This window comes from Rattus norvegicus, chromosome 4 (genome assembly GCF_036323735.1).
Source record: "Rattus norvegicus strain BN/NHsdMcwi chromosome 4, GRCr8, whole genome shotgun sequence".
NCBI classification, from domain to species: domain Eukaryota; kingdom Metazoa; phylum Chordata; class Mammalia; order Rodentia; family Muridae; genus Rattus; species Rattus norvegicus.
In genome coordinates this window covers 159,793,766-159,801,571 of record NC_086022.1, presented here as the reverse complement: position 1 = coordinate 159,801,571, position 7,806 = coordinate 159,793,766, and the positions used below count along the sequence as shown (strand labels likewise).

Here is a 7,806-nt window from a genome sequence, read left to right as displayed (position 1 = left end):
CGACAGGCCGGCCTCTGCTCCCAGAGCTCCCTGCCCCCGCCCCCGGCCAGCTCTCTCCACTCCCACTTCCTGAGCCCGGCACTGGAGCCCTGGAGGCCAGGCCCGGCCGCTCCCGGCCCCCGGGGGCACGTCGGCCCAGCCACCAGGCTTGGGAAGTCGTGGCCAACGCTGCTCAGGACGTCCGGGCTTCCCACCTTCCTCCTAGGCCTCCACCCGGTCTGGTCAGCCGACCCGAAAGGCCGCCATGCGCCTGCCTGGGGCCTCCTCTCCCTGCGGCCTGGTCTGGGGACCACTCCTGCTGGGATTCTGCGGGCTCCTGGTGGCCTCTCAGCCCCAGCTGGTGAGGGAGGGACTAGGTGGAACGGGCCAGGTTTCTCTCTAGCCCTTCTGCCCTCCAGAGCTGACCCTGCCTCATTCTTCTCTGTCTCCGCCTCCCCTGGAAGGTGCCCCCATATCGCATAGAAAACCAAACTTGCTGGGACCCGGACAAGGAATACTACGAGCCTCTGCATCAAGTCTGCTGCTCCCGCTGTCCCCCAGGTGAGAACAGTGGCCCCAGGACGCTTGGGTGGTAGAGGTGAGCCAGAGTGATGCCAACACCGGTAAAACTGGCTAGGAACGAGAGACCGAGACGCATTAGCATTGTCACACGGACACTGAGATTTGAAGAGGTAGCCACACAGCCGTGAAGGCAGGATGGGGACAAAGAGACCGAGGAGAGGCTCTGTAGCATGCAGCAAGCAACGGAGGCAGGGATAGCCTCCTTGTCTCCTGATACCCCTCTTCCCCCCTTCGCCTCACAGGCAAGTTTGTCCATGCTGTCTGCAGCCCCAGCCAAGACACGGTTTGCAAGACTTGCCTCCATAATTCCTACAACGAACACTGGAACCATCTCTTCTCCTGCCAGCTGTGCCGCCCCTGTGACTCTGGTGAGAGGGGGTGCGCCTGGATGATGGATACTGCTGGCAAGGCCATACCCTCTCTGACTCTTCCCTCTCCCCAACAGTGCTGGGCTTCGAGGAGATTGCCCCCTGCACCAGCGATCGGAAACCCGAGTGCCGCTGCAAGCCGGGGATGTCCTGCGTGTATTTGGACAATGAGTGTGTGCACTGTGAGGAGGAGCGGCTTGTACTCTGCCGGCCTGGCACAGAAGCTGAGGTCACAGGTCAGAGGTCACTGAAGGCAGCCGGTGAAGGGAGGTTGGGTGTCAAGGGCGAGGAGCACGGGACTGTGGGCATAGTGCCTCTCCCCACTGGCATTCTCTTTGGCATAAAGAACCTATCATTCTTTGGAGAAGGCTCCCGGGAGGGGGTCTGCCAAGATGTCAACTGCCGTGAGGAGCACTGGGGAAGCTTGGGCTAAAACGGCTACAAAGCCAAGCTTGGGGAAGGTAACAGCTACAGAACAGAATGGTGGGCAAAGAGGAGACATAAAGGAAGCCCACAGCTAGCCTCACTCTTACCCACTCGCCCTGACTGGCCTGCCTTTCTTTGGCCAGATGAAATTATGGATACTGAAGTCAACTGTGTCCCCTGTAAGCCAGGACACTTCCAGAACACGTCCTCCCCCAGAGCCCGCTGTCAACCCCACACCAGGTGAGAGGGCCCCTTCCTGTTAATGCCCCCAGCCCAAGGTGCGCCCTTGACTTCAGGCCCTCATCTGGCCCTTCCCTGACCATGGGCTCCTGGAGCTGGACGCCCAGGGGAGCGGGAAAGACTCACAGCCTTGTTTCCTGCACAGGTGTGAGAGCCAGGGCCTGGTGGAGGCAGCTTCAGGTACCTCGTACTCTGACACCATCTGTAAAAATCCACCCGAGGCAGGTAAGACGCTGGGCAGAGGGACCCAAGGCAGGGTCTGGGAAAATGCCTCAACCTCCCTTATCTGGGGAAACAGGGAGATGTGCATCTTTCTTCCCAGAGTTAGACAAAGTAAGAAACATTTCTTCTGAAGGAACTGGAAGGAGGTAGCGTGCAGTTCAGTGGTAGAATGCTTGCTTGGGATCCACAAGACCCTGAGTTTGAACCCAAGTACCACCAAAAGAAAAAAAACTTGGAAAGCAAGGTGTCCCCAGCACTTAGAAGGCTGAGGCAGAGGACTCGAGAGTTTGAGGCCAGCCTGGGCTACAGAGTGAGACTGTCTCCACCGAGGGCCTGGGGATTAGAACATCCTAGACACATACCGTGCCAGGAAACACTCCTGTGCTGTGACACTTCTAACTGGCTTCGTCATTATGTTTGGATGTGTTTCCATGATAGCATTTCTTCACTAATTAAAGGAATGCCTCACTGTTCAGTTACACACGTCCGTTGGAGGCGTGCTCCCCGGTTGGACTCTTTCTAGGTTTTCTTGTTTCTTGGTTTCTGTCTTTGAGGAAACCCACTACTTTCCCAGCCTGGTGGTTGACTATAGGTTGTTTCTGATGACTATAATCGTTACTAATTGGCAGAATGTAGTAACATTTTTGAATGGCCAGACTTTTATAATTATAGCCTCATGTACTGAGAACAGCTCTGAGCCCGTCAGCAATCCCACTAAAGTGGGATTATTCATCCTCAATGACAGGGAGAGAAAACCAAGATGTTAAATGAGTGAGTGTGTGTGTGTGTGTGTGTGTGTGTGTGTGTGTGTGTGTGTAAATCATGTTATTATTCTCTGTATCTAGGTCTTCCTTACTCAGGGCCCATGTATAAGGTACACATGCTATAACGTGTTTTAAAAATTCATACCAGGTGTGACAGCACATGCCTGTCATCCCTGCATTTGGGAGGTTGTAGCCAGGACTCAGAGGCTGGGCTGAATGAGACCCTGTCTCTGAGAGAGGGAGGAGAGAAGGGGAGAATGGAAATTTAGCTAAAATTTCCCCTCTGAGCGTAGAGCCCTTCCCTCTTACTCTTTTGGTCTATCCCTTCCAATATATTCCCTATGCATTTCTAGTCATATAGAATATATATAACTAGTATATACTAGTTAACAGTGTGTCATAAGTATTTTCCCATGCTGTCTCAGAGACTTTCAGCTATGCATCCAGAATCAACCATGCATCAAATATCATTGGCATTTCAGAGCTAGGATTTTAAAGTCTGTTAGCCTGCTTGTTTTATGTACAACAGACTGATGCTCGAATAGGTGAACTGACTTAAAGACAGGGACCTGGGTGTCCAGGTGCCTGGTCCAGTTTCTCTCCGTGCCTTGTATTCTGTACTTCCTTAGGCCATAGCTGTGGTTGAATCACCAGGGTCAAGCTTGGGGAACCAAAATCCCATCTCTCTGCCTCTTTCCTTTGTATGCCCTTGTCATGAGCAAGTCAATTCCTACTCTCTGAAGTTCTCACAGGCACAGAGAGGCAATCTCAGGTCCAGTGGCCCTTCTGTAAGATAGCTAGGTCACAGAAATGGGGCTCTCCCCATAGGGCCCAAGCACCAGCTCCCCGTCCCCCTGCCTTTCACCTACTTCCAGCCTTGAAAGCCAGCTTCTGAGCATCCCTCACCCACTGACTACGAGAGGTCTAGTCACCACCACTCAGGACAGTCTCTTGTGTGGTCAAAAGATCCTTCCCAAGACCAGCCTTAGCCCTTTCTCCACAGCCCAAGGGAAATGGCTTCAGAAGAGGGAACGGGCTATCTGACTTCTGGGAGAAGCTCCTCCCCTTGTCCTTTGGTGCCATCACTCTTGTCTGCTCTCCTAGCAGGAACAATGCTGCTACTAGCCATCCTGCTGTCGCTGGTCTTCTTTCTGCTTTTCACCACTGTCCTGGCCTGTGCCTGGATGAGGCACCCTTCCCTCTGCAGAAAGCTGGGTAAGAAGGAGTCTCCACCCCCTGTCCCCGCATGCAGGTGGTGGTTGACAGGAGGGAGATTTAAGGGCGAACCCTCGCTCAAAAGACTCTGGGTACTGGACACCATTCTCTCTCCTAGTCCTCATTCTGATGCTAGGGGTAAGGGTAACAATAGCATCCTCCTCTGGGACACACAGGGTTGGCGGTGGCAGCACATGGTGTTGGGATAGAAGGTGGGAGATTGGGAACCGCAGGCCTTTCAAGACATTCCGGTTTTCATTTCAGGTACTCTGCTCAAGAGGCATCCAGAGGTAAAGGAGTGAAAGAAGCCATCCAGGAGGGGTGGGGCTGTGAGGTCAGGGAGGACAGACTTAGCTTCCATTCATTCCACTGATTGGTTGTGCCACGTTCCAGTCACCATTCTAGGCACCTCCCGCCCTGGAGTTTGCACATGAGTGAGACAAGAATACACGGGGTTGGGGATTTAGCTCAGTGGTAGAGCGCTTGCCTAGCAAGCGCAAGGCCCTGGGTTTGGTCCCCAGCTCCGAAAAAAAGAAAAAAGAAAAAAAGAAGAAAAGAAGAAGAAGAAAAAAAAAAAGAATACACAGCAAAGGCCGGGGATGTTAGAGCCTTTAGCAAGCACTTATCTGGACTCTATTGCCAGTGCCATGGAGTGGGGATGGGGGTGGGGTATCCAGGGTGGTGGCTCAGTCCTGTAACCCAAGGACTTGGGAGGCTGAGACAGAAGGCTCACCATGAGTTTGTGGCTAGCCTGGGCTATTTAGTGAAATTCAGGGTAGCCTGGACTAGAGTAAGAGCCTGCATCAAACAAAACAAAACTACCACAACGGTAAATACACACACACACACACACACACACACACACACGCGCGCGCGCTCACGCGCGCCAGGTAGTAACCATAGCAACCGTAATAAAAAATGTGATGGATGGAGAGTGACAGCAAAGGATTGGGTACATTCTTTTAGACAGAGTGGACAGGGCCTCTTTGATACACTGATTATTTGAGCGGTGAGTTGACGAAATGAGGAAGCTAACCGGAGAAGAAAATGATCTAGGAATTGGAGGAGCAGGAGATACAAAGGCCCTGAGGCAAGAAGCATGGTGAGGCACAAAGACAGACAACGAGGAGCCAAAATACAAGGGGTAACAGAAGGTGTGATGGAGTCTAGGGCCCTTTGACGTTGAGTGGTTCTCTCTCTATGCCTCTTCTACAGGGAGAAGAATCTCCCCCCTGCCAGCCTCCAAGAGCCAACCCACATTTCCGTGACCTGGCAGAGCCACTCCTACCCATGTCTGGAGACTTGTCCCCAGCCCCTGCTGGACCCCCAACGGCCCCCTCCTTGGAGGAAGTGGTGCTACAGCAGCAGAGTCCCCTGATCCAGGCCAGGGAGCTGGAGGCTGAGCCTGGGGAACATGGCCAGGTGGCCCACGGTGAGCTGGGCAGGCCATAGCAGGACAGGAGTAGGGGGAGGAAGGAAGGGATGGCGGCTGGGTTGGCGGGGAGAAGGAATAAAGTCCAGGCGGGATAAAAAGGTACAGAGGCACGACAGAAGGGAAGAGTGTGAGTGAAGCAGAGGAGTGTGTTCAGAATGTATGGAACCTATAGCACGGGCACAGGCACATCTGTAATCCCAGCACTGAAAACATTCAGAGCAATCCTCCACTACCCAGCCTGGGCCATGTGAAACCCTGGCTCCAAGAAAGGAGTAACCAATGGGAGGAGGGCTGGGAGGAAAGGAGAGAGTTCTGGAAGCATCCTCTCATTCCACCTTCCCTCCCACAGGTGCGAATGGCATTCACGTGACCGGAGGCTCTGTGACTGTCACCGGCAATATCTACATATACAATGGGCCAGTGCTGGGGGGAACACGGGGCCCTGGAGACCCTCCAGCTCCCCCTGAGCCTCCATACCCGACTCCCGAAGAGGGAGCGCCTGGCCCCTCTGAGCTGTCTACACCCTACCAGGAGGATGGCAAAGCTTGGCATCTGGCTGAGACAGAGACACTAGGGTGCCAAGACCTCTGACGGGGCCAAGGGACCTATTAGCCACCCATGCCTGATGGCATCTGGGAAAGGCAAGGAGGAGAGAGGGTCCAGCACCTTCTTCCTGAGGCTGCTCTACCCACCAGGACTCACAGAGTTTGGCTGGGCTCTGAGATACAGAGCCCTAAGGGACTTGGCCTCAGACACCTCTTCAGAGAGACACTAGCGGGGCACCGTGCCCGCCCAGGCCCCTGACGACCGCCTGAGCAAGCCTGAGACCTTGTTGCAGACCCACCAGCTCCCAGAGGCCTCAGACACAGGCAAGGCTTGTGACCCCACCATGCCTCTCTGAGCCCTAAACATGGCAGAGGAGGGAGCTGGGCCCAGGGTCACTTTCAAGGACATCCGGGGACCTTGCAAGGCTTTGTGGTGCTCATCCCCAACCTTCAGAGGCCTTGAGGGCTTGTACTGCGTGGACCAAGATAGACCCTGGGTGAACATGATGTCGCATGGAGGAGCACCCCTCCCTTGCTCCTGGGGGAGAGAGGACAGTGAGAAGGGCAGGGGGGCTTCAGTAGCATTACCACATGTGGAGGACAGTTTGGGAACGGGAGAAAGAGTACAAGTGTATTTATGAATTGTAACCACATGCAAATAAAGACAAGATGGAGATCCTTTATTTTCTCAGGTTTTATATGGAAACACACAAGACCATTAGGACGAAGCCAAAGGCGAAGTTGAAAGCAGGAGACTATAACCCGTCACGGGCGCTCCCGGGAGGGTCCCCAGGTTCCATTCAGACAGCATCCCAGTGAAGCAGCAAAGGCTGAGCACTTGCCAGGAAGCGCTCTACACGCCTACACTACACACCGACTCAGTCCGCCCAAGACAGAGGCACGGACAGAAGTCATCTGTTCAAGCCAGTTAACCCAGCATCAATGTCTCTTCTTCCACAGGCACTGTCTGTCTCAGGGCATCCCCAAACATCCCACTGCCCTGAGCGATGGAAAGCAGGCTTGTCTGGGAGGAGTAGTGGGTGCTCAGTACCTACTGTATGAGAGGCCAACTTCCATGGTACTGGTGAGGAGAAACCTAGGCTGGCCTCATCCTTTCAAGTCAGAAGGAGCAGCCATGACTGTGTGTGTGTGTTGTCTTATTCTATCTTTACCTAAAAACAAACAACTGAGTCTTTATATGTCTCTTGCCCCAGCTGGGTGATTGTGGCACAGGCCTTTGATGCCAGCAGTTGGGGGGCAGAGGCAGGCAGATCTGAGTTTGAGGCCAGCTTGGTCTATAGAGTGAGTTCCAGTGCAGCCAAGGTTACACCGTCGGTGCACAGTGATACCCTGTCTCAGTGGGGGTTGAGGGGAATCTCTCTTGTCCCTTCCTCAGTAAATGTCCGCTGCTCACACATGTATCCGCCATACTGGCCAGCAGAGGCAACCAGAGCTTGAAGGATTGCTCTGTGCTGACCGTTCCTGCCATAAAAGGCTCCAAGTGTTAGGAGCTTGGTAGCTGGCCTTCATCAAGATTACGGTATGGCAGGAAAACACATACCCCGGAGTCTGCTGGGCCAACTGAGTGGATGGGTTATTTAAGGCTGACTATGAAAATCAGATCCAACTTCTCCTGCACAAAGTGATAGTGGACTGCATCTTCACAAATACAAATCTTCTCTCTCTCACGCTAGAGCCAAAGAGCGGGAGTCATTAATAATCATTCCAATGTGCTTAGGCTTTTTTTCTTTAATTACTACATTCTGCTCAACAAAATAAAGGAGGACGCAGGGAAGTTCAGCGAAACGGTGCTCCAGGGACATCAGGAAGCTCAGCAGGTAAGAGCGGGATGCCACGCCTCATGACCAGGTCTCATCTGCAGAGCCCATTCGCCAAAAGTAGAGAACTGATTCCTGAAAGGTGCTCTCTAATCACATGCTCATGTGTGCGTGCGTGCGCACACACGCACACATGCACACACACACGCACGCTTACGCTCACGCTCACGGAGGTGGAGGGAGGGTGGGGAC

General features: G+C 53.7%; 1 protein-coding gene across 2 annotated transcripts; it reads left to right on the top strand.

The window, feature by feature from the left end:
• Positions 1–6,457, top strand: Ltbr (lymphotoxin beta receptor). 2 transcript variants are annotated; one of them, XM_006237351.2, is made up of 10 exons: positions 1–340; positions 444–540; positions 804–929; positions 1,007–1,165; positions 1,499–1,595; positions 1,741–1,820; positions 3,689–3,796; positions 4,061–4,086; positions 5,012–5,228; positions 5,581–6,457. In XM_006237351.2, exons 1-10 carry the CDS (start codon positions 245–247, stop codon positions 5,820–5,822), a joined length of 1,248 nt encoding a protein of 415 aa, XP_006237413.1. In that variant the 5' UTR covers positions 1–244; the 3' UTR covers positions 5,823–6,457. The 2 variants fall into 2 exon arrangements, with proteins under 2 accessions (XP_006237413.1, NP_001008316.1); NM_001008315.1 differs by having other exon boundaries at positions 56–340; positions 3,686–3,796.
• The last annotated feature ends 1,349 nt before the right edge of the window (positions 6,458–7,806 follow it).